At 44.9% G+C, this 27679-nt stretch overlaps 1 protein-coding gene across 1 annotated transcript in view; it reads left to right on the top strand.

Annotated features, from left to right (window-relative positions):
* LOC142742694 (septin-10-like) overlaps window positions 1-27679 on the top strand; it is a 73733-nt gene that overhangs the window by 3308 nt on the left and 42746 nt on the right. Inside the window, exon 2 of the mRNA XM_075852710.1 lies at window positions 25318-25389. Coding sequence (XP_075708825.1) covers window positions 25318-25389 — 72 coding nt within the window. The remainder of the gene's footprint in view (window positions 1-25317; window positions 25390-27679) is intronic.

Below are 27679 nucleotides of genomic sequence, written 5' to 3'. Positions count from 1 at the left end.
TGGTAAAATGTAAAAACACGCCCAGTTGGTCATTAAGAAACTCATTAGCATAAATCTAAACTAGCTCATAACTTGCTCAAAAATGATCGTTTTTCAAAATAAAAACCACTGCTGTTATCTACATTACAGCGCCAATCAGATTATGTAGGAGATAGAGCATTTATAATCTGTGAACAGAGCCTCTTTAACATGGATCATAACAATTCAGTGTCAACTTCCTTTCCAGACTATATACCCTGTTCAACAGATATGAAAGATCTGTGAATTTGTTTGTGGTATGTGTTTGGGTTAGTGCTAAATTCAGAATATGACAAAAGCTTGTTGTGATAGTGCCCGGAATGAGTAATGCGTGCCATTCTAAATGATAAGGACTCATAGTCATAAAAAGGTAGGACGGCACGATGGCAGAATGGAGCAAAACCTGGTAGTTTGCTATGTTTTCATATGTGTACATTGTATCCGCCAGCTTGTCTCAGTGTTTCACATTCTTATCTATTCCGCTGTAGCACATTGTTCAGATATGGAATATGTCACAAGCAGCAGTAGTGATAAAAGTCACAGCCGGCCTGCACTGTCTGTACAGACACAGTCCTCTCTGTGCGTCCCAGCCTCAGGCCTTTCCTTCTTCATTCATTGTCTTGGTTTATGATTTGCAGCCCAATTCGTACATAACTGAACACTTACATAAAAGGCTGCACCCTGGTCACTTCTCCAAATAAATCCACTATCATTTTCTTTTATTACTTATTAATTGAATGGGCTTTTAAATAAAGTTGGCTATGAAGCCAGTTTATAAAGTAATGGGGGTGTGGGGAGGAGACAGACCCATTTAAAATGGTCTTATAGGGCATATTGAGTTATAGAAGAGAGCCCCCCAGTCTTAAACCGTTCTGTATTAGCCAAACTGGAGAGCTTGTATGTGGAAATTAGACTGAGAGTTTTTAGTGATCAGATGAATATGCAATGATATGATCACTGTATTACTCCTCTGATTGTGTGAGTAGTGTGTTTGTTAGTTACTGAGCATTTGTTCTGATCAAGAAACAGAAATTGATTCAATATCAATCAATTATTCAGAAAAGCAAGATCTCAGCAATTTAAAAAAGAATATTTTTTGAGTGGTTGTTATTTGCTAGCTTAAAGGGAACCTGTCACCAGCATTTCAGCTATTGAACTTTACTTATCCCTCACTGGCCGCTGCTATCAAATGTTCACTGCCATTATCCCCTCTCCTAAACGCCTCCTCCGACTGTAAATAGCGGTCTGCAAACATTTTGCGCCTTTTATCGTAATAATCCGGTGTCCCTTTGTGCGCACACACCAGAAGAGGACATCAATGCACAAGTGTGGGATTTAGTGCGCTGGGTAAAGGCGAGGAGCTGTCAATCATAAGTAAGGAGGCGGGGTAAACTCGGAAAGACTTGAGGAATGAAGATATGACTCTTTTCAAATGAAGATATGACTCTTTTCAAACGAAGATCTGACTCTTTTCTGCTCATTAGCATACGGTGTGGGAACACTAAAAAGCTGAATACTAAAGCTACAGAGTCGACTAAGAAGACAATTATAGGTTATATAGAAATGATTTTTCACCCACTACCACTCGGTAGTGCTGGTTTAATAGGTGAAATGCTGGTGACCGGTTCCCTTTAAAGCGTGCGGCATTTGGTTGCTATAGTTATTCTCAGATCTTCAGCACAAAGGTGCCCATACACATCAGAAGACAGTTGGCCAAATCCACAGATTTGGACGGGATCGGCCGACTGTCTGATGTGTATTGGAGCGTCCCGATATCTGCTGCCGGAGGAAAGAAGGATCAGGCATGTGTGGTCAGCTTAAAGGTAATGTGTCGCTAGAAAAATATTTTTATTTTTTTTAGTTAAACAGTTAGAGTATAAGTGATTAAACATTGTTCTAATTTTTTTAATTTTTTCACGAGTCAGGAAATATTATAAATGAGATTCTAATTTATAACATTTCCCAGTGCTGGTCACTAGATGGAGCAATTCCCAAAATTGCAGCATTGGCATGTGGTAAAGCAACCACATTGCTTTATGCTGCAAAATTTGAGAATACACACTCGCTCTAGTGAGCTCACAGAATCCCCCCTCCCTTATCCTGGCTAGTGCCAGGAGAAAGGAGGGGATTGAACGGTCAAACCTCCTACACTGTGTGTCGCCATTTTTTGAGCTAACACACAGTGTAGTAGGCTTACATACAGTGGTAATCACACAGTAAAACACGTACATACACAGAAATAACTTACCTGCCGCCGCCGCTCCCTCCGGTCCGTCCGCTCCGTCTGCTCCCTCCGCTCCAAGTGCACAAGTCCGGAAGCCGCGACCGGAAGTAGTAATCTTGCTGTCCAGCCGCGGCTTCCGATCCACAAGAAAATGGCGCCGGACGTCGCTCGGCCGAAGACCTTCAATTTGGACTGTGTGGGAGCGGCGCATGCGACACTCGTCCTTTAAATAGACTGTTCAGTTGCCTGACTGGACAGTCTTTTTGCGTCGTCGTCCCCCATAGTGTAGGTTAAACATTGTTGGGGTTTAAACATTTTAATTTATTTTATTTTATTTTTTTTACTCCTTTTTTTAGCCTGCTGCTATTAAATGCAGTGTGCAGAAAGGCGCTGGTGAGTGATTTCACTAGTTCTGCTTGCCTGCTCCATTTACTGGAATGCTTCCCCTGTAATGCCACTGGAGGGAAGCAGTTTTTTTGCTTTATTTTGCCATGACCAGAGTTATTCTAGTGAAGGAAGGATGTCTGTGCTGAATATAGCTATTAAGTCCTGACAACATATCTAAACGGACTGTACCACAGCTTTAAGTACTATTAAAATACCTTGTCCACAAAATCTGATGATCCAAAACTGTACCAATCCAAGAAAAATAGGAAGAACAATCGAATAGAGATTGTTCATGGTACATGATAAATATTCATTAATGCTAGGTATATGTCATCAGACAGCAGAGTGATAAAAAAGTTAAGCCATTTATTGACCACATATATTCTGTGCATATATATATATATATATATATATATATATCTTGTTCAGGATTCCCCACTTATAGCCAGAGCAAAGAGATGCTGCAAAGCGCATCTTATTCTATTGGAGCCAGCCAGGGGTGTAACTAGGAAAGACTGGGCCCCATAGCAAACTCTTGACCGGGGCCCCGCCCGGGAGCCACAAGCAGCCCCCCTTATAAATAGTACCCCCTGTAGAATGTGCCATACAGGTCCCCTGTAGACAGTGCTATATAGCCCCGCCTATAGACAGTGTGACACCCCATTTGTAGATAGCGCCCCACCTCCCCTTATAGATAGTGCCATACAGCCCCCTGTAGATATTGCCATAAAGCCCCCACTGTATGTGGCGCTATACCGCTCCCACTGTATATAGTGCCACACAACCCCCCTCCCTTGTATATAGTGCCACACAGCCCCCACTTAGTAGAAAGTGCAGCACAGCCCCCCCCTTAGTAGATATTGCCACACACAGACCCCTGTAGAGTGTGCCACACTCAGCCCCTTGTAAATAGTGCCACACAGCTCCCCCTTGTGTATAGTGCCACACAGCTCCCCCTTGCCACACATCTCCCCCTTGTGTATAGTGCCACACAGCCCCCTTCCTTGTTTATAGTGTCACAAGGCAATGGTGCATCCGCGAATGTTGTATCTGTCAGGGAGATGTCACTCAAACATGGAAAGGTGGGTTTGGAGGCAGGACTATGTGACTTCAGGATAGCGGCACCGCCCCATGACCCTCTTATGAGTAATTAGCATATAGTGTGCGTCGTTTTAAAAGTGAATTTTAAGGATTTTGCTGCATTTGAAAAAAACATACAAGGGAATGTTTGGAAATATTGTCAGGTCACGTATTACCGCATGGTGGCAGTTCAAGGGGTTAAAACTACCAGACAGGTTCCCATGAAATATACAATGAATTGAGAACAATTCCATCTGCCCTGCAATTGTGTTATTATAAATATATCCTATATAATTACAGAACCAAGCTCTGACATATATACAGTACCACCAGGGGCGTAACTAGGAAAGACTGGGCCCCATAGCAAACTTTTGACTGGGGCCCCCCCCTCCCCTGGGTGTCACACAACCCCCCTTGTAGATAACGCCATACAGCCCCCCTGTAGAGAACGCCATACAGCCCCCCTGTAGATAACGCCATACAGACCCCCCCTGTAGATAACGCCATAGAGCCCCCTCCGTAGATAACGCCATACAGCCCCCTCCGTAGATAACGCCGTACAGCCCCCTCCGTAGAGAACGCCGTACAGCCCCCTCCGTAGAGAACGCCGTACAGCCCCCTCCGTAGAGAACGCCGTACAGCCCCCTCCGTAGAGAACGCCGTACAGCCCCCTCCGTAGAGAACGCCGTACAGCCCCCTCCGTAGAGAACGCCGTACAGCCCCCTCCGTAGAGAACGCCGTACAGCCCCCTCCGTAGAGAACGCCGTACAGCCCCCTCCGTAGAGAACGCCGTACAGCCCCCTCCGTAGAGAACGCCGTACAGCCCCCTCCGTAGAGAACGCCGTACAGCCCCCTCCGTAGAGAACGCCGTACAGCCCCCTCCGTAGAGAACGCCGTACAGCCCCCTCCGTAGAGAACGCCGTACAGCCCCCTCCGTAGAGAACGCCGTACAGCCCCCTCTGTAGAGAACGCCGTACAGCCCCCTCCGTAGAGAACGCCGTACAGCCCCCTCCGTAGAGAACGCCGTACAGCCCCCTCCGTAGAGAACGCCGTACAGCCCCCTCCGTAGAGAACGCCGTACAGCCCCCTCCGTAGAGAACGCCGTACAGCCCCCTCCGTAGAGAACGCCGTACAGCCCCCTCCGTAGAGAACGCCGTACAGCCCCCTCCGTAGAGAACGCCGTACAGCCCCCTCCGTAGAGAACGCCGTACAGCCCCCTCCGTAGAGAACGCCGTACAGCCCCCTCCGTAGAGAACGCCGTACAGCCCCCTCCGTAGAGAACGCCGTACAGCCCCCTCTGTAGAGAACGCCGTACAGCCCCCTCTGTAGAGAACGCCATACAGCCCCCTCTGTAGAGAACGCCATACAGCCCCCTCTGTAGAGAACGCCATACAGCCCCCTCTGTAGAGAACGCCATACAGCCCCCTCTGTAGAGAACGCCATACAGCCCCCTCTGTAGAGAACGCCATACAGCCCCCTCTGTAGAGAACGCCATACAGCCCCCTCTGTAGAGAACGCCATACAGCCCCATGTAGATAACGCCATACAGCCCCCTGTAGATAACGCCATACAGCCCCCTCTGTAGATAACGCCATACAGCCTCCTCTGTAGATAACGCCATACAGCCTCCTCTGTAGAGAACGCCATACAGCCCCCTCTGTAGAGAACGCCATACAGCCCCCTCTGTAGAGAACGCCATACAGCCCCCTCTGTAGATAACTCCATACAGGCCCCCTCTGTAGAGAACGCCATACAGCCCCCCTCTGTAGGGAACGCCATACAGCCCCCCCTGTAGGGAACGCCATACAGCCCCCCCCCTGTAGGGAACGCCATCAGCCCCCCCCCTGTGGGGACCGTCATACAGCGTCCCCCCTCCCAAAAAAATGTGACCTACAGTGTGTCCTACAAAAGACATGTATCCCCTATCCACATGATAGGGGATACATGTGTGATCGCTTGCAGCGATAGGGAGAACGGGGGACCGAAAGTTCCCCGAAGTTCTCCATGACTAACTTCGGACTTCCGGCGTCTGCGCAGCTCAATAAGAATGAAAGGAGCGCTGGTCACGCATGCGCACAAGCGCGACAGGCGCTCCATTCATTTCTACGGAGCTGCCGATACAGACCCCGGAAGTCCGAGGTTTGTGATGGAGAACTTCAGGGGACTTTCAGTCCCCCATTCTTTCTATCAATGCCAGCGATCACACATGTATCCCCTATCCTGTGGATAGGGGATACATGTCTTTTGTTTAATGGCAGAGCTGGGAGATACCTCCCTGCTCTGCCATAGTCGTGTTAAGTGGCGTCGCGCTGTATCAGCCATAGAGGCTGTTAACGGAGCCTCCGGCCATGGTGGGGGCCCGTGCCGGCGGGCAACACGGGCCCCCTGATGCCGCGGGCCCCGTGGCAGCCGCTACGGCTGCTACAGTGGTAGTTACGCCACTGAGTACCACAACCAAGCTCAGTACATAAATACAGCACTAGAACCAAGCTCTGACATATATACAGCACCAGAACAAAGCTCAGTACATACATACAGCACCAGAACAAAGCTCTGACATATATACAGCACCAGAAAAAAGCTCTGACATATATACAGTACTACAATCAAGATCAGTACAAAAATACAGCCCATATATATATACAGCACCAAAACCAACCTCACTACATAAATACAGCACCAGAACCAACCTCAGTACACATATACATCCCTAGAACCAAACTTATTACATATATACAGCACCAAAACCAATCTCATACGTATATACAGCACCAGAACCAAGCTCAGTACTTACATACAGCATCACAACCAAGATCAGTACATAAATACAGCAACAGAACCAAGCTCAGTACATATATACAGCACCAGAACAAATACAGGTCAATTTAGTGCAACCCCTGCCGTATAGGTTTGTACGACGTGAAACTACAGCTCCCAGCATGGCCCGAACAATGGTGAGGATATGCTGGGAGATGCTGTTTCACCCCAAAAAAAATCATATCCTAATCATCTCGCTGCAGATTATACAGTGACTACAATACTGATTAGAGGCAGAATAAGCATTTACATTAAGTCACTCACAGGTGATGTCTCAGATTCTAGTTCTTTTCTTCTCCCTCCGGTCCAGACCTCTATGATGGATTTCTACCGACCATGACCCATTTCTGCAGTTTTCCGTTCAGATGTCTTCAGCTTCTTACTTTTAAAACATTTCTGCACCTATAAACGAAGTTAAAATTCTCAGCACCTCTAAATATAATATAGTGCCATACACTGTTTCCCTGATTATAATAGTAGCATACACTGTCATACACACACACCGTGCCCCCTGTAGATAGTGCCCCCATAGCCCCCTGTAGTTAGTGACCCCCATAGAGCCTCTGTAGATAGTGACCTACATAGAAGCCCTTGTAGATAGTGTCCCACATACAGCCCTCTGTAGATAGTGCCCACATATGAACACCAGAGCTGCAAGGCAGTAGTGCTAACCACTGAGCCACCATGCTGCCCTACATATGGCTTCCCTTATAGCTAGTGCTCCACGTATATCCCACCTCTGTATATAGTCTCACATATAGCTCCCCCTGTATATAGTGCCCCACATATAGCCACCCTGTAGCTATTGCCCCACAGGTAACCCTCCCCTGTATATAGTGTCCCACATATAGCCTACCCCTATAGAAAGTGCCCTAAAAATAGCTCCCCCTATAGATAGTGCTCGACATATAGCCCACCCCAGTGTCTCATATAGCTCTCCCTGTATATAGTGCCCCCACATATAGACCCCCCTGTAGATAGTGCCCCCACATATAGACCCCCCTGTAGATTGTGCCGCACATACAGACCACCCCTGTAGCTAGTGCCCCACATCCCCACATATAGACCCCCCATGTATATAGTGGCCCACATGTAGACGACCCCCCTGTAGATAGAGCCCCCACTATAGATAATGCCACTCACAGTTTTATTAGAAAAAAACTTTATATACTCACATGATCCCGTTCCCACGCTGTGAGAGGTCTGCTGGAGCTGAACGAGCGTCGTCCAATGACGCTGATTGGCGGGGCAGAATGACTTGCCCCATCAATCAGCGCCTTTCAAGCTTGGAAGCGGCGTGATGACGTCATCGCGCCGCTAGTCAATCAGCGTCATTGTAAGGCGCTGAATGGTCGGACACGGAACATGCCCGGCCATTCAGCGCTAATGCATGTATTTGGCTGTCGCTAGCATCGGGGCCCCCTCCGGTGCTAGTGACGCCTACGGGCATGAGAGGGCCTGTGTCGCCCGGCCCATACTTGTTGGAGGCTCTGCGGCGGGCCCCATAGTAGCGGCGCTACCGCTGTAGCAGCTATAACAGCTGCTAGCGGTGCCACCGGGCATATGGGGGGGCGTGTCAGCTATCAGCACGGTCCCCCTCAAGCCGCGGGCCCCTTAGCAGCCGCTACGCGGTAGTTACGCCACTGGAGCAAGCACATCTTTGTACAGTACTGTGGTTTAAATGGACACAATGTAATACTTAATGGGAAGGTGCCATGAATTTATTTTATTTTTTATCATATTGCTTTTAATATGATATTACCATAAATTGTATTTATTTGTGTTCTCATGTTCTACTTTTTACTTTGTAATTACTTTTACTTCTCTATGGGGTCTGCCATTTTTTTTTTCATCTCTGTATGTGTCGAATAACGACACATACAGAGCTGGAATACGGCACATACAACACCATAGAGAATGCGAACGGGAGCCGTTCCATTCTGTGCAGCTTACCCGTCTGTGTGGGAACGGCGCATGCGCCGCTCCCACACAGACCAAAACAAAGCTTGTTCGCAGAGCGAAATCCGGCGCCATTTTCATGTGGACCGGAAGCCGCTGCCGGACAGTAAGATGACGACTTCCGGCCGCAGTTTCCGACCATATGTTCAAGGAAGCAAAGGCGCAAGGAATAGGAGCGGCGGCAGGAGAAGGTAATTTATGTTTGTGTATGTGATGTGTGTATTATGTTCGTGTATGTTCGTGTTATACTGTCTGCTGAGCACTGTATCTAATCCTCCTGCACTGTGCAGTCGCTCAGAAAATGGCGGCACACAGTGTAAGCCCTTATTCACACGACAGGGTTTCCCGGCCGGGTGATGGCCGTTCATAAAACGGCCGTCACCCGGCTGCTGTAGGAACAATAGACCCCTAATGGGGCTATTCACACGACCGTTTTTTTTTTACCATTTCGTCCTATTTTCGGCCATTTACCCGGCCGCCCGGCTCCCATAGAAGTCTATGGGGCCGGGTAATACACGGCCATCACCGGAATGTGTCCCGAGTGATGGCCATGTATTCCGTCGCTCGCTCCCTCCTCACAGCGCAGAGTGCATGTGAGGAGGAGGAGTTGATGCCATTCGGACGAATGGCTGTACGCTGGAGATACACTGTGTGGCAGGGCCGGGGTGTACAGCAGGTAGAAGGGAGCACTGCGCTGGCTCCCTTCCCCTGCTTGTTTTAAAAGCGCCCTGGCCCGGCGACACCTTCGATGGCGCCGCTAGCAGCTGCTGCTGTGGCTGCTACTGCTGTAGCGACGCCACTATAGCAGAGCAGGGAGGTATCTCCCTGCTCTGCTATGTGCTAGCCCCACTTTAGCTCCCTGAAGGAGCGGAATCCCCGTGTGTTCGGGGATTCCGCTCCTGCACAGAGCGCTTGTAGTCTCTGTCCATATCTGGGCAGTGACATCAGGGGAAACTCCTGATGCGGAATCCCCGAACACATGGGGATTCCCCTTCAGGAGTTGCACCTGATGTCACTGTCCAGATATGCCCGGCCCGGAACGGATGCAAAACTATGCAAACCGGCCGGGAAAAACGGCCGATTTTATCGGCCGACACTCGGGCTCGGGCAGGACCTTGTCGTGTGAATAAGGCATTAGAGGTTTGAAGATTCAAACCCCTCTTTCTCCTGGCACTAGCCAGAATAAGGGAGGGGGGATTGTGTGAGGACACTAGAGAGAGTGTGTCTGCCCCAAATTTGCAGCATAAAGCAATGAGGTTGCTTTACCACATTGACCATGCTGCAATTTTGGGAACTGCTCCCTCTACTGGCCAGCACATGGAAATGTTATAAATTAGAATCTAATTTATAATATTTCCTGACTTGTGAAAAAATTAAAACAAAGTATAATCACTTAAATAATAATTGTTTAATGGAAAAAAAATAAAATGTTATAGCGACACATTCCCTTTAAAGGTGTTTTCCCACCAGGGACAATTATGACATATCCACAGGATATGTCACAAATGTCAGATAGATGCGGGTCCCACCTCTGGGACCCGCAGCTTTCTAGAACAGGGCCCCCTATACCCCGTTCTACCTTTTTTTGCTCCCTCTGCCTCCCCGGCCACTTCCTGACTATATGGTCGGGAGTTACGAAAACAGTGCAGCTCGCTGCCATTTACTACTATAAGTCGCATAGTAGTGAATGGCAGTTACGGGAGCAGCGATGCATGCAAGCTACACTGTTTCCGTAACTACCATTCAGTTCTATGGGACTTATGGAAACACCGTAGCTCAGCGAGTTACGCTGTTTTCTAAGTCATAGTTGGAATTCACCTGCTTCTGCCACAACACAGAGCAGTAGAATGGGGTTTAGGGGGCCCCGTTCTAGAGATAGGTGCGGGTCCCAGAGGTGGGACCCGCATCTATCTGACATTTATGACATATCCTGTGGATATGTCATAGATGTCTCTCATGGGAAAACCCTAGGCTATGTAAACCTTTTGAACGGCTTTTTTTATTTTTTATAAAAAGGTCAGTCAGTCAGTGGTATTGATGCAACTTTCTAAATAGTTTTTATTAAAAATAATTTTTACTTTTTGAGATACAGCTGCTCTGTATCCTGTATACAGAGCAGCTGTATCATTCGCTAAATCCTGCTCCTGTCAGGTCTGCGGGACTGACAGGTTCAGTGAATTCAGGTCGGATCCACCTGTAATCTATCACATCTTGATAACTTAGATGTGATAGATTACAGGTGGATCCTGCATGTCAGAGACACGCAGGACACGCTGACACTGAACCTGTCAGGTTCGCGAGACTGACGGATTCAGGTCATAGCGAAAGATACAACTGCTCTGTATAGAGAATACGGAGCAGCTGTATCTCAAAAAGTAAAAATAATTTTTAATAAAAATCAAATTATAAAGTTGTACCAATCACACTGTCTGACCTTTTTATTTTAAAAAAATTAATAAAAAGCCATTCAAAGGTGTACACCCTTTAACTTCCTCTGTAGCATTGTTGCACGGAAATGAGGACCAGCCGGCTGCTATCCCGGGGCAATAACATCTGATCACAGTCAATACAAAAAACCATGCTAAAAACATGGACATTTGACGAGCTGCAGTTTAAAAAAAAAAGAAATTAAGTTGGGTTGTGTATACAGGATTTTTAAAAAAAATCTGTTCATAGCATCTGCCCTTGCAGTAAATTATAGCAGCAGCTGAACTGCAGTCAAACCGGCACACAGTATAAAATCTCTACACATACACGTGATAGTGCTGTTTTTACAGGAAGAAAATGAGCATATCCATACGTTTCCTGGAGTGTGGGGGGAAAACAACTGCAATGGTTGAGGAAACCAACACAAAGTGGGGAGATTGCACAGACCCTATGCTGGTGTTATCCAGGTCAGAGAGTTGCAGAAATAGTTTTATTCAGTATTTTTTCATCTAAAAAGGGTGGTTTCTTAAGCCCTATAGACATCATAGTGTGTGTGTGTGGGGGGGGGGGGGGGTGCGTCTTCTACTCGGGACCCACCTCTATTAACCAGAACAAAGATACACTAATGTAAGGCTCCATGCACACGACTGTAAAAACGCCCGTAATTACGGGCCCGTAGACTTCTATTGGCCACGGGTACCTTCCCGTTTGCTTACGGGATTGAGCCTGGGCCGTTGAAAAACATAGAGCATGTCCTATTTCAGGCCGTAATTTACGGCACGGGCAGGCCCATAGAAGTCTATGGGGCTTCCGTAATTACGGGTGGCTACGTGTGTGCACCTGTAATTACGGGAGAGTTGCTAGGCGACGTCAGGGGATTCCCCTGTCTGCCTCATTTCCAGACCCCTTTTTTTTTACGGGCCCGTAAATACGGGTGGAAAAAATACGGCTGTGTGCATGGGGCCTAAGAGTGGCTACCGCCTGGTGGACCTGGCCCATCCATGCTTTATATGTTCTGACTATATTCTCTGCAGAGGCCAGATAACTTCTGATCGCCAGGGGCTAGGGAAGCTGGACCTGCAGTGATCAGCTCGGCTTCTATTTAAAAATGTCTTCATGAGAAAAACCCTGAAACTAATAATGGTTCTGATTTTTCAATATTGTGGCGTTGTGCCTTTTTTTAATAAAGATTATTTTGACTGGATTATGTTGCATTATAAATAGGAGATACAGTTTCAGTACTTTTTGGAAAACTCCCTTTTCTGAAGTGGGTCTGTCAGGTTGTTAACATAATAACTGTCTCTATGTCCTGTTTTCCAAAATTGACAGAAGTGACTGGTATTACATCTCCAATAAGGATTGCTCCAGACTCCTGGCAGGTATATCTGCCTAGTTATTTAGAAATATAGGAATATATTGGGGAAATATAGGGATATATTGCTGCAAGGGTACAATACATAAAAGCAACGTTTCAGCCCTCAAGGACCCCTTTCTCATGCCTAGCTAGGCATATTTGCCATTCAGGCTCCTGGAATAGCCAAATAACAACTCTTAGTTTGGCCACAATGTTTAGAACCTAAGATTTTATATTTAAGTGTAGCTGATATTACAGTAAAGTGACCACCCAAATCCTCCAGCGTCTGCGGTATGAAGCGGAGGTCAGTCTCTCAATGCAGGTCTCCGAAACTCACATCAAGGCTCTCATGGACTTGCATTGAGAGCTGGATTTCCGGTCCCTACAGCAGACATTGTAGGATTCAGAGTCAGAATGGGGATCACTGCGGCCCTGGAACTGAGCGGCTACCCGTGAAATAAAGCATCAGGAAAGCTAATACACTGCACTACCTTGCACTTCATCGCATTTTCAAACAGGAGGCGAAAAAAAGCCATAGTGCTTCTTTAAAGAGGCTCTGTCACCAGATTTTGCAACCCCTATCTGCTATTGCAGCAGATAGGCGCTGCAATGTAGATTACAGTAACGTTTTTATTTTTAAAAAACGAGCATTTTTGGCCAAGTTATGACCATTTTTGTATTTATGCAAATGAGGCTTGCAAAAGTACAACTGGGCGTGTTTACAGTAAAAGTACAACTGGGCGTGTATTATGTGCGTACATCGGGGCGTGTTTACTACTTTTACTAGCTGGGCGTTAGGAATGGGAGTGTATGATGCTGACGAATCAGCATCATCAACTTCTGTTCGTTAACACCCAGCTTCTGGCAGTGCAGACACAGCGTGTTCTCGAGAGATCACGCTGTGACGTCACTCACTTCCTGCCCCAGGTCCTGCATCGTGTCGGCCACATCGGCACCAGAGGCTACAGTTGATTCTGCAGCAGCATCAGCGTTTGCAGGTAAGTAGCTACATCGACTTACCTGCAAACGCTGATGCTGCTGCAGAATGAACTGTAGCCTCTGGTGCCGATTTGTCCTCGCTCGTCTGACACGATGCAGGACCTGGAGCAGGAAGTGAGTGACGTCACAGCGTGATCTCTCGAGAACACGCTGTGTCTGCACTGCCAGAAGCTGTGCGTTCTGAAGAGAAGTGGATGATACTTCTTGTCAGAACGCCCAGCTAGTAAAAGTAGTAAACACGCCCCGATGTAACACACATAATACACGCCCAGTTGGACTTTTACTTTAAACACGCCCACTTGGACTTTTGCAAGCCTCATTTGCATAAATACAAAAATGGTCATAACTTGGCCAAAAATGCTCGTTTTTTAAAAATAAAAACGTTACTGTAATCTACATTGCAGCGCCTATCTGCTGCAATAGCAGATAGGGGTTGCAAAATCTGGTGACAGAGCCTCTTTAAGTGAAAGGTAGTGAGGTTTATTCTCTTTATTTACTGGTAGCTGCTCCATTCCAGGCTGCCGTTGGGTCACGCGATCCCCACTCTGAATCCCTGTATCCTACAGCATCTGCTGTGTGGACCGGAAGTCAGTCTCTCAATACAAACCTATGTGAACATCACAGAATTGCATTAAGAGATTGACCTCCAACCCCTTGCAGACACTGAAGGATTTGAGTAGTCAGAGTGCAGATCAGGTGACCCAATGACGGCCCAGAACAGAGCCGCTAGCAGTAAAATAAAGTGTCCGGTACGCCAATGCCCATACAACCTTCCACTTAATCACGATTTCAAACAAAGAAGGGGGCGGGGTGTTTCTTTAAATTCAGACTGTGTCCCATTTAGATTAATATGTGTCTGAGGCCGGATGACCCTATATGATTACATATAATCATGCTGGGCCAAAGATACTAGATTTTCATTGTCAGATCCTTCTGATTCTGATGGGATCTGCCATCATTGTAATGTACACAGGGGGCTTTGTTCTAACCAGGCACCCAATAGATGAGATTTGTCCCTGCCAGATCCTTTGTTTGGATCCTTTGGAGCCAATTATCGGGCACACGAGCGTTCATATGATCGGGCTGTGTAATGGGACCCTAACACTTTCTAATTTCGATCTAATATCTAGGGGAAGATTTAGTGGGCACATTTGATCCTACAAATTTGACATTGATAGGACTTTAGTAAAATGACTTAATTTGAGAATGCCGGGCGTGATGAGATGCCATTGTAATGAGCCTGCAGCGTACTGTAAAGCATGCCGTTTATGGGGTAAGGACACAGAAATCTGGGGACATATTCCAGGCTATCCATTATGTTAAACATGACTGATGACTGTCACTTTACCAGAAGTGTTTACTTGTGTTAAGGATTTGGAATATGCGCTGCTTGGATCACATTGCATTGTTCTGTAAAGCTCAGAGTGGGAGAAGTTTAGGCTGCCTCTTGTTAGTTCCAGAGCCACTCCTTATATGTGAAATTCCTTCCTTACAGTAATGCTTTCCATATGTGCCAGTCCCAGTCCCGCTCTCCTGATCTTGGCGACATAAGAATGTGGGCTGTTCCATACAACCCAGCTTCCTTCCCAGGTCTTAGCAGAACACTTCTTCCTTTATAAAGAGAGGTGTTCCTATACAGCACCAAAGGAAAGGCAGAGCAATGATCTGTGGTTTCTACTCTAATATGTCATTCCGTTATGTTGCAAAATGTCAAAGCATTGCACTTTATATTTTATACCATTTTCACGTACCAAGCCAGGATTTACAATGCATTTGATCACGGGAAGAAACACAAGGCAGTTTGTCATGGCAGACAAGTATGCTGACGGAAGATGAGCGTATATATCCATTAACACTTGACAACACCCCCAGGATATGGTGTTGTAAACGGGTTGTTATTTAATGAGTTAACACATTATGATGTGCCCAACAATCAAATGAATTATGGACACCTCTGGACTAGCTCTGTCTTTACACACAGTGGTAAGGCCCCATTCAAATCAAGTTAATGACCTCCGTTTAATGTATACGCCAGGAAAAGATCATGAAAACTCATGACGTATATGTGAAACAGATGTATTTGATGGTTGTCATAAAGTGGCGTCCGTCACCCTTAGGATCCCATGTAAAATAAAAATGTATACTATAGAGGTTACGTATATTTACTGCATTCCGTTGTATGGAATGGCTACTATACTATTCCATACCTTTTTTTGCGGTTTACTAATGTACACCGGCCTGAAAGAGGCCAAAAGGACACTCTTTTGGCCTCTGTCAGGCTAATATAGCCCAAAGGACATGTTTAGTGTATATGCAGAGAGCTTCATCAAAAGTGTTGTGAATAGGGCCTAATTTGCATCAGTGAGAACTGTTTTAGGCTAAGTTCACACGGAGTATTTTGCCGAGTTTTTTGACGCGGAAACTGCGTCGCAAAACTCGGCAAAAACGGCCCTAAAATGCCTCCCATTGATTTCAATGGGAGGCGTCGGCGTCTTTTTCCCGCGAGCAGTAAAACTGCCTCGCGGGAAAAAGAAGCGACATGCCCGATCTTCGGGCGTTTACGCCTCTGACCTCCCATTGACTTCAATGGGAGGCAGAGAAAGCGTATTTCGCGGTGGTTTATGCCCGCGGCGCTCAATGGCCGCGGGCAAAAAACGGCGCGAAAATCGGCGTGCAGGGAGAGGAAAATCTGCCTCAAACGGAATTTTGAGGCAGATATTCCTCCTGCAAAATACTCCGTGTGAACATAGCCTAAGGCTATGTTCACACGGGGTATTTTGCAGAGTTTTTGGACGCGGAAACCGCGTCGCAAAACTCGGCAAAAACGGTCCGAGAACGCCTCCCGTTGATTTCAATGGGAGGCGTCTGCGTCTTTTTCCCGCGAGCAGTAAAACTGCCTCGCGGGAAAAAGAAGCGACGTGCCCTATCTTCGGGCGCTTCCGCCTCTGACCTCCCATTGACTTCAATGGGAGGCAGGAGAAAGCGTATTTCTCGCTGTTTTATGCCCGCGGCGCTAAATGGCCGCGGGCGAAAAACGGCGCGATAATCGCCGCGAAAAACGGAGTGCAGGGAGAGGAATATCTGCCTCAAAGTTCCAAACGGAATTTTGAGGCAGATATTCCTCCCCCAAAATACTCCCGTGTGAACATAGCCTTAGAGGACAAATTATTCCCATCATTGCAAAATAAAACAATAATACTGTTACTATTCTCTGCTAGTAATCTTTATTCAGAGATAACTATCTTACGTAAAATGGTGAGTGACAAACAAAAATCTAATATTAGAGTGAGTACTTGAAAAAAAATGAAAAGCCTCTCCATATAGTGTATATATACAATATACGATGTACAATGTTTTTATTCCATTTACATATTACAGCCCTAATATTGTATCAGAGCAGCTGTCTGTATGTAGTATATAAATACTGATTCTATGTGCTATATAGTAGCTTGACAGTAGTGAGTATATAGAATATACACTATATGGACAAAAGTATTGAGACATACCTCTTAGGCCTCATGCACACGACCGTAGCCATGTGCACGGAGTGTCATCCACGAGCCGCCCGCAAATCACGGGCCATGCACATGGCCGCATCCATTGTTTTCTATGAGCCTGGACCGCAGAACCCGGCCGTAATAAGGCTCGCCCGTTCTTTCTGCGGTCCAGGCTCCTGGGCCATGCACGGACCGTGGAAACCACGGTCGTGTGCATGGGCCCATAGAAATGAATGGGGCCGCAATTCTCCCGTGGATTTTCGGGGTAATTACAGCCGCAAAAGCACGTTCTTGTGCATGGGGCCTTAATTATTGAATTCAAGTGTTTCATTTAGTCCCTTTACCACAGGTGTATAAAATCAAGCACGTAGCCAAGCAGTCTGGCTTTACAAACATTTGTGAAAGAATGGGGTTTTCTAAAGAGCTTATTGTATTTGAGCAGGGTACTGTAATAGGATGCCACCGTTGTAACAAGTCAGTTTGTGAAATTTCTTACCTCCTAGATATTCCGCGATCAACTGTGTGTGATATTATTGTAAAGTGGTAGAACAAGTAAAGTTACAAAGCAGGGTCGCTGAGGTGCATAGTGCATAAAAGTCGCCAACACGGCTGACTCAATAACTGCACTGTCTCGGACCTCTTGTGGCATTAAGATCTATACCAAAACTGCACCGGGAGCTTCATGGCATGGGTTTCCATGGCCGAGCAGCTGTATGCAAGTCTTACATGATCAAGCGCAATGCCAAGTGTCAGATGGAGTGGTGTAAAGCACAGACGCCACTGGTCTCTGGAGCAATGGAAACGTGTTCTGTGGAGTGTGGAATCAAATTCTCTATCTGGCAGTCTGATGGACAAGTCTGGGTTTGGTGAATGCTGGGAGAACGTTACCTGCCTGACTGCATTGTATTAACTGTAAAGTTTGGTAGAGGAGGGATAATGCTATGAGGTTGTTTTTCAGGGGTTGGTCTAGGCCCCTTAGATCCAGTGAAGGGAAATCTTAATGATTCTGCATACCAAGACATTTTGGACAATTGTATACTTCCGACTTTGTGGGAACAGTTTGGGGAAGGCCCTTTTCTGTTTCAGCATGACTGTGCCCCAGTGCACGAAGCAAGGTTCATAAACGCATGGTTGGGTGAGATTGGTGTGGAACAGAGGCCTGACATCAACCCCATAGAACACCTTTGGGATGAACCAAAACAGAGATTGTGAGCCATACCCTCTCGTCCAACATCCGTGTCTGTCCTCACAAATCCTCTTCTGGAGGAATGGGCAGAAATCCCACAGACACACTCCAAAATCTTGTAGAACTCTTAACTACTGTACATTAGGTATAGAAAAAATATTGTAGATCTTAGGAGTCTATTAGATCATTCTAGGAACCAATTTAGATTTTCCTGTGGCCCAGCAGCAAACAATTTCATAGATCTCAATTGCAAACAACCCACCAAGTGGGCGCAATGACTATGTTGTGCCTGAGATTTGTTCTGTCTGTGTATATTTACTACCATTGAAGAGAAAGTATCTCCAACGAATAGGCAGTGCTGAGTTTTGGTATCAACAGGATCTACTCCTTTTTGAGGAAACCATTGTGGTAAATTTCTGTATTACAGAAGTGCTTATAATGTGCATTGACGGTGAGCGCCAAGCATTTCTGCTTCCTTTTATTTTGCTAGAAAAGATTGCCGCTGGCCCCCAGAGCCGGAGCAGAGGGTATTACATAACTATTACAGTGTGGGAGAGGTTAGAAGAGGTGACCGGCTTTGTCTTCCTGCCAGAGGTCAGATTGTATAGCATTACCAGTGACACCGTATCTGTATATAAATGATGGTCTTGGATTGCTAGTCCGTGCCTGGTCATGTCGAAACTGATGAATAACTGGAGAATGAGAAGTAAATGTCCCATTTCAGGTTGTCATTGAATGCTCCCAGTGGAATGCATCTTTGTTCCCAGAGCTGTGAATAAGTTAAGAAGAAGGTCACTGGCATGAATGTATTTCCTGTTGGGCTTCCTAAAGACTTTACTGTTTTCAGTCGCTGTTGGAATGAAGGGTTGCTGGAGGCATTACTGAGTGAGAACAAACAGACTTTTTCGTGTTAGTGAAGCTCCTAGGTGTGTCTCATCATTCTTCAGGAGCCGGGGTCTCTCTGTAATATAGGAGTCGGTGACTCGTTCAAGCTTTTCCCAATCTTGTTTCCTGTCTGAGTCACAAACAGCTGTGTTTTAGTGGGCTGGATTGGTTCGAGTTTTTATTTTTTTTCCGGTAGATATAGCATAAATGTGTTATATTTGTTTATATAAAGCTTTGTAGTATGCAGTCCATGTAATCTTTCAAGTATAGTGGAGTCAGCTCTAAAATTACATTTGTCCATTATTTTGGGAAGTACAGTAAAAAATAGTGTAGTACCGTGTTCAATGACACTCTTAGCATGCAATGATTCAACACCCTTGTCCCATCATCACACAGCACAAGTAGATGTCTAGCTCCAGCGTTTAGAGAACATACAAAGTCAAGGCAGATGTTAACCTTGCTCAGAACCCAGGACCCCAGTGTTGCAAGGCAACAGCGCTAACCACTGAGCCACTGTGCTGTCCATGTTACAATCTGGTGGGGGAACCCTATTTGTCTCTTTCAAAGAGTTCAACCATAAACCTCTCATAATGATAATATCGTCAATATACACTTTATTCACAAATGCATTTAAAGGGGTTTTCCCACAAACACATGAATGTCCGATCCACAGGATAGGGGATATATGTGTGATCGCTGAGGATCCGATCGCTGTGATCCCCAGTGATGAAGAGAATGGGCGTGGATCAAAATTCCCCCGAAGTTCTCCATGAGAATGGAGCGGTGGTGCGCATGCTCGACTTCCGCTCCATTTACTTTTATGGAGCTGCCAAAGACAGCGGCCCCTGAAGTCCCATAGAAATGAATAGAGCACTGGCCGAGCATGTGCACCAGTGCTCCGTTCTCATGGGACACTTCGGGGAACTATTGGTCCCCTGTTCTCCTCATCGCCGGTGGTGCCCGCGGTCAGGCCCCAAAGCAATCACACATGTATCGCCTATCCTGTAGATAGGGAATACATGGGTTTCTTGGAAAAAACCCCTTTAAAGGGGCTGTCTGGCCACTGGACCGTTTTTCATACTGCATGGTATGCAGTGTTCGGTGCCGGAAGCAGATTCACTTGATTAGCAGCAGAACTGTAATACTACAGCTCGGCCGCTATACTGTGACCCCAACCATCTGCTTCGGGCACGGACATCCGGTGCACGGAGGCAGCTGATCAGTGTGGGTGTCGGAGCCCCACTGATCATATACTGATGACCTATGCTGTCGATAGGTCATCAGTATGAAAAAAACGGTCCCGTGGCTCCTTTAACCCCTTGAGTACCCAGCTCATTTTGGCCTTGAGGACCAGACCCATTTTTTCAAATCTGACATGTATCACTTTATGTGGTAATAACTCCGGAATTTCTCGTGACATATTGTACTTTAGTTTAGTGCAAAAATTTGGTCGATAAATTCATTGCTTATTTGTGAAAAACACCAACATTTAGCGAAAATATGAAGAAATTATGATTTTTCCAATTTTAAATGTATCTGCTTGGAAAACAGATGGTAATACCACACAAAATAGTTACCAATTAACATCTCCCATATGTCTACTTTATGTTTGCATCGTTTTTTGAACATCCTTTTATTTTTCTATGACCTCACAAGGCTTAGAACTTTAGCAGCAATTTCTCATATTTTTAAGAAAATTTCAAAACGATTTTTTTCAGGGACGAGTTCAGTTCTGAAGTGGTTTTGAGTGCCCTATATATTAGAAACCCCCATAAAACACCCCATTTTGAAAACGGCACCCCTCAAAGTATCCAAAACAGCATTCAGAAAGTGTTTCAACCCTTTAGGCGTTTTACAGGAATTGAAGGAAAGTAGAGCTGAAATTTTCAAATTTCATTTTTTTTTACAAAATTCATATGTAATACATTTTCTTCTGTACCACAGAAGGTTTTACCTGAGAAACGCAACTCAATATTTATTGCCCAGATTCTGCAGTTTTTAGAAATATCCCACATGTGGCCCTAGTGTGATAATGGACTGAAACACAGGCCTCAGAAGCAAAGGAGCACCTCTTGGATTTTGGGGCCTCCTTTTTTCAGAATATATTTTAGGCACCATGTCAGTTTTGAAGAGGTCTTGTGGTGCCAAAACAGTGGAAACCCCCAAAAGTGACCCCCATTTTTTAAACTACACCCCTCAGGGAATTTATCTAGGGGTATAGTTAGCATTTTGACCCCACAGGTATATTGCTATATTTTCTGGAGTTAGTCTGTGAAAATGAAAATCTACTTTTTTCTGGAAAAACGTAAAAATTTCTAATTTTTGCAAGAAATAAAGGAGAGAAAGCACCCCAACATTTGTAAAGCAATTTCTCGCGATTACGGAAATACCCCATATGTGGTAATAAACTGCTGTTTGGACCCACAGCAGGGCTCAGAAGGGAAGGACCCCCATTTGGATTTTGGAGCTCTGATTTTACTGGAATGGTTTTCAGTGCCGTGTCACGTTTGCAACGCCCTGGAGGGACCTAAACAGTGTAATCCCCCCAAAAGTGATCCCATTTTGGAAACTATACCCCTCAAGGAATTTTTCTAGTGGTATAGTTAGCATTTTGACCCCACAGGTTTTTTGCTGAATTTATTGGAATTAGTCTTTGAAGATGAAAAGAGACTTTTTTTTGGAAAAAACACAGAATTTTCTAATTTTTATAAGGAATAGCAGAAAAAGAACCTCAACATTTGTAAAGCAATTTCTCCTGATTACGGAAATACCCCATTATGTGGTAATAAACTGCTGTTTGGACCCATGGCAGGGCTCAGAAAAGACGGAGCACCATTTGGATTTTGCAGCTCAGATTTTGCTGAATTGGTTTCTGGGGGCCATGTCGTATTTGCTGAGCCCCTGAAGTACCAGTACAGTAGAAATTCCCCAGGTGTGATCCCAATTTGGAGACTATACCCCTGAAAGAATTAAATTAGAGGTGTAGTGAGCATTTTGAGCCCTCAGGTGGTTTATAGATTTTATTAAAATTGGTCCGTGAAAATGAAAACATTTTTTTTTTCCAATAACCTGTAGCTTTAGCTCAGAATTTTTCATTTCCACAAGGAATACAGGAGAAAAGACACCCCAAAATGTGTTACACAATTTCTCCTGATTACGGAAATACCCCATATGTGGTTGTAAACGGCTATTTGGACATACGGCAAGGGTCTAAATGGAAAAAGTGCAATTTCGTTTTTGGAGTGGAGATTTTACAAAATTTGTTTTTGACGCCATGTTGCATTGCGCTGAGGTACGAGTACAGTGAAAACTCCAGAGAAGTGACCCCATTTAGGAAACTACACCCCTCAAGGAATTCATCTAGAAGTGTAGTGAGAATTTTGACCCCCAAAGGTTTTGCAGAAATTAGTGCACAGTGGATGTTGCAGATTGAAAATTCACATTTTCACATATATGCTAATTCAGTGCCCAATGCGTTGGGCCCAGCTTGTACCACTGGAGACATAAATTGTTAAGCGGTTCTCCAGAGTACGGTAATACCCCATATGTGGTCATAAACCGCTGTTTGGGCACACTGCCAGGCCCAGAAGGAGCGCCATTTGGCTTTTGGAGCGCAGATTTTGCTTTGTAGTAGTTTTGTTTAGTGTTTTACTGGTGTTTCAGTTTATAATGTTGGGGCATATGTAATCTGTGCGGAGTACATCAGGGTATATGTAAGTTGGGCAGAGTACATCAGGGTATATGTAAGCTGGGCGGAGTATATCAGGGTATATGTAAGCTGTGCGGAGTACATCAGGGTATATGTAAGCTGGGCGGAGTACTTCAGGGTATATGTAAGATTCGCGGAGTACATCAGGGTATATGTAAACTGGGCGGAGTACATCAGGGCATATGTAATCTGTGCAGAGTACATCAGGATATATGTAAGCTGGGCGGAGTACATCAGGGCATATGTAAGCTGGGCGGAGTACATCAGGGTATATGTAAGCTGGGCGGAGTACATCAGGGTATATGTAAGCCGGGCGGAGTTCATCAGGGTATATGTTTGCTGGGCGGAGTGTATCAGGGTATATGTAAACTGTGCGGAGTACATCAGGGTATATGTAAGCTGGGCGGAGTACATCAGGGCATATGTAAGCTGGGCGGAGTACATCAGGGTATATGTAAGCTGTGCGGAGTACATCAGGGTATATGTAAGCTGGGCGGAGTACATCAGGGTATATGTAAGCTGGGCGGAGTACATCAGGGTATATGTAAGCTGGGCGGAGTTCATCAGGGTATATGTTTGCTGGGCGGAGTGTATCAGGGTATATGTAAACTGTGCGGAGTACCATCAGGGTATATGTAAGCTGGGCGGAGTGCAACAGGTCATAATAGGATGATGTAATAATGGGGAGAATGAATAATAAAATTAATTATCCCTGGATAGTGACGTACGCTTTGAACCAATCCTTCATGCACAGGCCGGATTATTGGGTGCAGGAGTCGCACTTCTAAAGGGTTGTCTGTGGTGTTGTACAAAATATCCGCACTCCATCATTGTCTAATCTTTGACTTCTTCACTAGCCCCATATGTAGCACAGACCCCAAAACATCATCGTTTTCGCTGCATTTACAGGGTCTACCAATGGGGGCTGCAAATGATGACGTGGGGTTTTAGGTGAAGAACTGCTGCACATATAAATTAGTCTGGGCCGTCGTTTTGCATTATTGCGTTCCAAGAGTCATAACATTTTATTTTTCCGTTGACGAGCTCTGTGAGCGCTTGATTTTCATGGGACGAGCTGTCGTTTTTATTAGTATCATGGGGTACATGCGATAATTTGATCAGTTTTTATTCCATTTTTTGTGAGGTGAGGAGACCAAATACCAGAAATTCTTTCACTATTTTTTTTTATAATTTTTTACCGGCGTTCTCTGTGCAGCATAAACAACATGTTTGCTTTATTCTGCGGTTTGATACGATTATGGCAATACCAAATGTATATAGTTTTTATGTTTTACTACTTTTACAAAAAAAACACACTTTTTTCTAAATAAAATGTTTTAGTGTCACCATAACTTTTTTATTTTTTTGTCGACGGTGCTTTGTGAGGGCTTGTTTTTTGCGTGACACACTGTAGTTTTTATTGGTACCATGTTTGGCTACGCGCGACTTTTTGATCACTTTTTATTCCATTTTTTTGGAAACAACGTGACCAAAAAAGGAAATTCTGCCATTGTTTTTTTATGGTATTTTTTTACGGTGTTCACCGTGCGGGATAAATAATATGATATTTTTTTAGGTCAGGCCAATACGAACGCGGCGATACCTATTATGTCTAGTTTTTGTCTTTTTTTTTCATTTTTTTTTTAATTATAAAGGGCTTGATCAGGGAAACAAGGCGATTATTGTTTTTATTACGTAAAACTTGTATTTATTTATTTATCTAAAACTTTTTTTTTACTTTTTTTCACTTTTTATTTTACACATACTAGGGGACTGGAAGATCTGATCTTCTGATCCCCTGTACAATACACTGCACTACTTCTGTATGTACGTATGTAGTGCAGTGTATTGTAACTGTCACTTTACAACTGACAGTTGAGCCTATTACGTCCTGCCTTGGGCAGGACCTTATAGGCTTCCGTACCCGACAACCAGGAGCCGTTGCTAGGCTTCCTGGTTGCCATTGCAACCATCAGAACCCCGCGATTTTTCGCGGGGGGGGGGCAATGGGGTACAGAGGGAGCCCCCTCCCTCTGTATCAATCACTTAAATGCCGCTGTCGCTATTGACAGCGGCATTTAAGGGGTTAAACTACAGCGATCGGAGAGGACAGTGATCGCTGTAGTTGCAGTGGGATGTCGGCTGTATATTACAGCCGACATCCGATGAAGATGGAGCGAGCACAGCTCCTGTGCCCGATTCATCCTCAGGGCGTTACTATACGCCCATTTTCAGGAAGGGGTTAATAAAAAGTGTTGTTTTTTTTTACACCGCTTTCTCTGATCTCCTCACGTATCTCACAGAAGTGAGGAGATCAGAGAAAGTGACAGGAGCTTTCTCCTGCAGACGACGTCACAGACGGCTGTGATTGGTCAGTCTTCAGAGACTGACCAATCACAGCAATCGCCGGCATTGGGGACTGCTAATTGGTCCCCAGGCTGGTAGCAGAGACGGTTAGCTGTCAATGACAGCTGCCGCCGCTGTTCTGTCACTATGTGATTTCACATAGTGACAGTTTATTCCTGCGCCGTAATAGTACGTCGAAGGTACGCTGGAATAAGCGGCCAGCGACGTACTATTACGGCGAAGGTACGCAAGGGGTTAAGCTTTTTGCTGCGTTTGGAATATAACAGGAGAAATATTCTATGAAATATTACTGGAGAACTATAAAATATATAATTTTACATGTATAAATAGATAAAACATTTTTAGTTTTGATTAGTAATGTAGAAAGTGAAATGTGCCTCATGTAAAATATTAATGTATTTACTGTAGGTTAACCAATCCAGTTTCGGAATGAGGTCCCCGCAAAGCCCCACACATGACTATTCTCAAGTTGGAAGAAAAGTGAGTTTACCATGTAACTGTTAATTCATTCTTGAAGTAGTTTGGCCTTTGTCTAAGGAAATGTAAGAAGAGGTAGTGGAATCACCTGGATTTTGTCATTTAATTCGGCTCAACGCATGTCACAATTCTTGATACACAGTTTACGGAACCCTTGGGTGTTATAGAAAGGGGTTGAGAGCTCATTCTAATTACCCGAGATGCACGGAGGAGAGGGCAGATTCTAAACACATGTTCTGGTCCTGTAATGAATAATTTTTACTATGGAATGATGTAGCAAAGTTAATTAGTAGAGTATTTCGAATAGTCATTCCTTTGGAAGTGAGGGTAGGCTTTCAAGCTTTGTTGGCCATGTCTTGGAAGATGATATAGAGTGATCACGAAAATACTCTACCAAGCTCTCAAAATAGTTAAATGCTAAATATTGGTTACAGGCCGGATCCCCCTGGAATGACGAAAAATTATAAACGCCTTAAATTTAAGAGACAATGGGGAAAATCGACAGACTTCCAAGACTTGAAATCAGAAACCTTAGTTAGGGATAGATTTTGGGACTGGGTTGAAATGTAACTCTTCTCTTGACAAATGTAAATATAATGAGTCCCTACCCTACTTTATGGCTTAAGTTAGTCATTCTTATATGTGGTACATGACTGGAGTACCACTGATGGAGAGGAATGTATAAGATTGTGGTCGTACACAGGGGGCTGTTTGTTAGTATTATGGCATATCTGTATCATATTTTCCTGCAATTTCATGTTGTATAATATCCTTGATATTTAAAGAGGCTCTGTCACCAGATTTTGCAGCCCCTATCTGCTATTGCAGCAGATCGGCGCTGCAATGTAGATTACAGTAACGTTTTTATTTTTAAAAAACGAGCATTTTTGGCCAAGTTATGGCCATTTTTGTATTTATGCAAATGAGGCTTGCAAAAGTACAACTGGGCGTGTATTATGTGCGTACATCGGGGCGTGTTTACTACTTTTACTAGCTGGGCGTTCTGATGAGAAGTATCATCCACTTCTCTTCACAACGCCCAGCTTCTGGCAGTGCAGATCTGTGACGTCACTCACAGGTCCTGCATCGTGTCGGCCACATCGGCACCAGAGGCTACAGTTGATTCTGCAGCAGCATCAGCGTTTGCAGGTAAGTAGCTACATCGATTTACCTGCAAACGCCGATGCTGCTGCAGAATCATCTGTAGCCTCTGGTGCCGGCTCGTCTGACACGATGCAGGACCTGTGAGTGACGTCACAGCGTGATCTCTCGAGAACACGGCTGTGTCTGCACTGCCAGAAGCTGGGCGTTCTGAAGAGAAGAGGATGTTACTTCTCGTCAGAAAGCCCAGCTAGTAAAAGTAGTAAACACGCCCCGATGTACGCACATAATACACGCCCAGTTGTACTTTTACTTTTCAACACGCCCAGTTGTACTTTTGCAAGCCTCATTTGCATAAATACGAAAATGGCCATAACTTGGCCAAAAATGCTTGTTTTTTAAAAATAAAAACGTTACTGTAATCTACATTGCAGCGCCTATCTGCTGCAATAGCAGATAGGGGTTGCAAAATCTGGTGACAGAGCCTCTTTAATAAAGAAATGTCTGATTCAGAAAAAAAAAAAAGTTTTATTAGTTTACTGCTTGTTAGGGTGTGTTCACATCAGCGTCGGCCTTCCGTTCATGGTTTCTGTCAAACCTTCTCTGTCGGAGGAACCGATGAACGGAAAGCCAAACGCAAACCATAGCTTCCATTTGCATTGCCATTGATTTCAATGGTAATGCTTCCGTTGCAATTGGTTTCCGTTAGTTTCTGTTCCGTAAGTTTTCCTCTTTTATAGCGAAAACAATAGCGTAGTCGACTACGCTATTGTTTCCGTGAAAAAAATTAAAACCTCAAGTAATGGAAACAAACGGAAGTGTTACCATTGAAATCAATGGTAATGCAAACGTAAGCTATGGTTTGCGTTTGGATTTCCGTTCATTGGTTCCTCCGACGGAAAGGTTGAATGGAACCTATGAACGGAATGCCGACGCTGATTTGAACAGGCCCTTAGAGTAAAATGTTTTTAATTTTTTTAAAGTTATAATGTAAAACACGTGAAACGTTTATTATGCCTCGCAGAACAGTCAGTAGTGGAAATTTGGTTCTAGAGCATGTCCGGTAATATTTTGTAATATTGTATGTATCAATATGTGCTTATAACTTGTACATACATTTCTCAATATTAGGGCCATTGTTTTTATACATTTAATCTGGAATAGTATTCCTTTAACCATAAAACATTTGTTC

Source organism: Rhinoderma darwinii, chromosome 2, assembly GCF_050947455.1.
Source record: "Rhinoderma darwinii isolate aRhiDar2 chromosome 2, aRhiDar2.hap1, whole genome shotgun sequence".
Taxonomy (NCBI): Eukaryota; Metazoa; Chordata; class Amphibia; order Anura; family Rhinodermatidae; genus Rhinoderma; species Rhinoderma darwinii.
The sequence above is the reverse complement of the archived record's forward strand: the minus strand, read 5'-3'. Positions and strand labels throughout refer to the sequence as shown.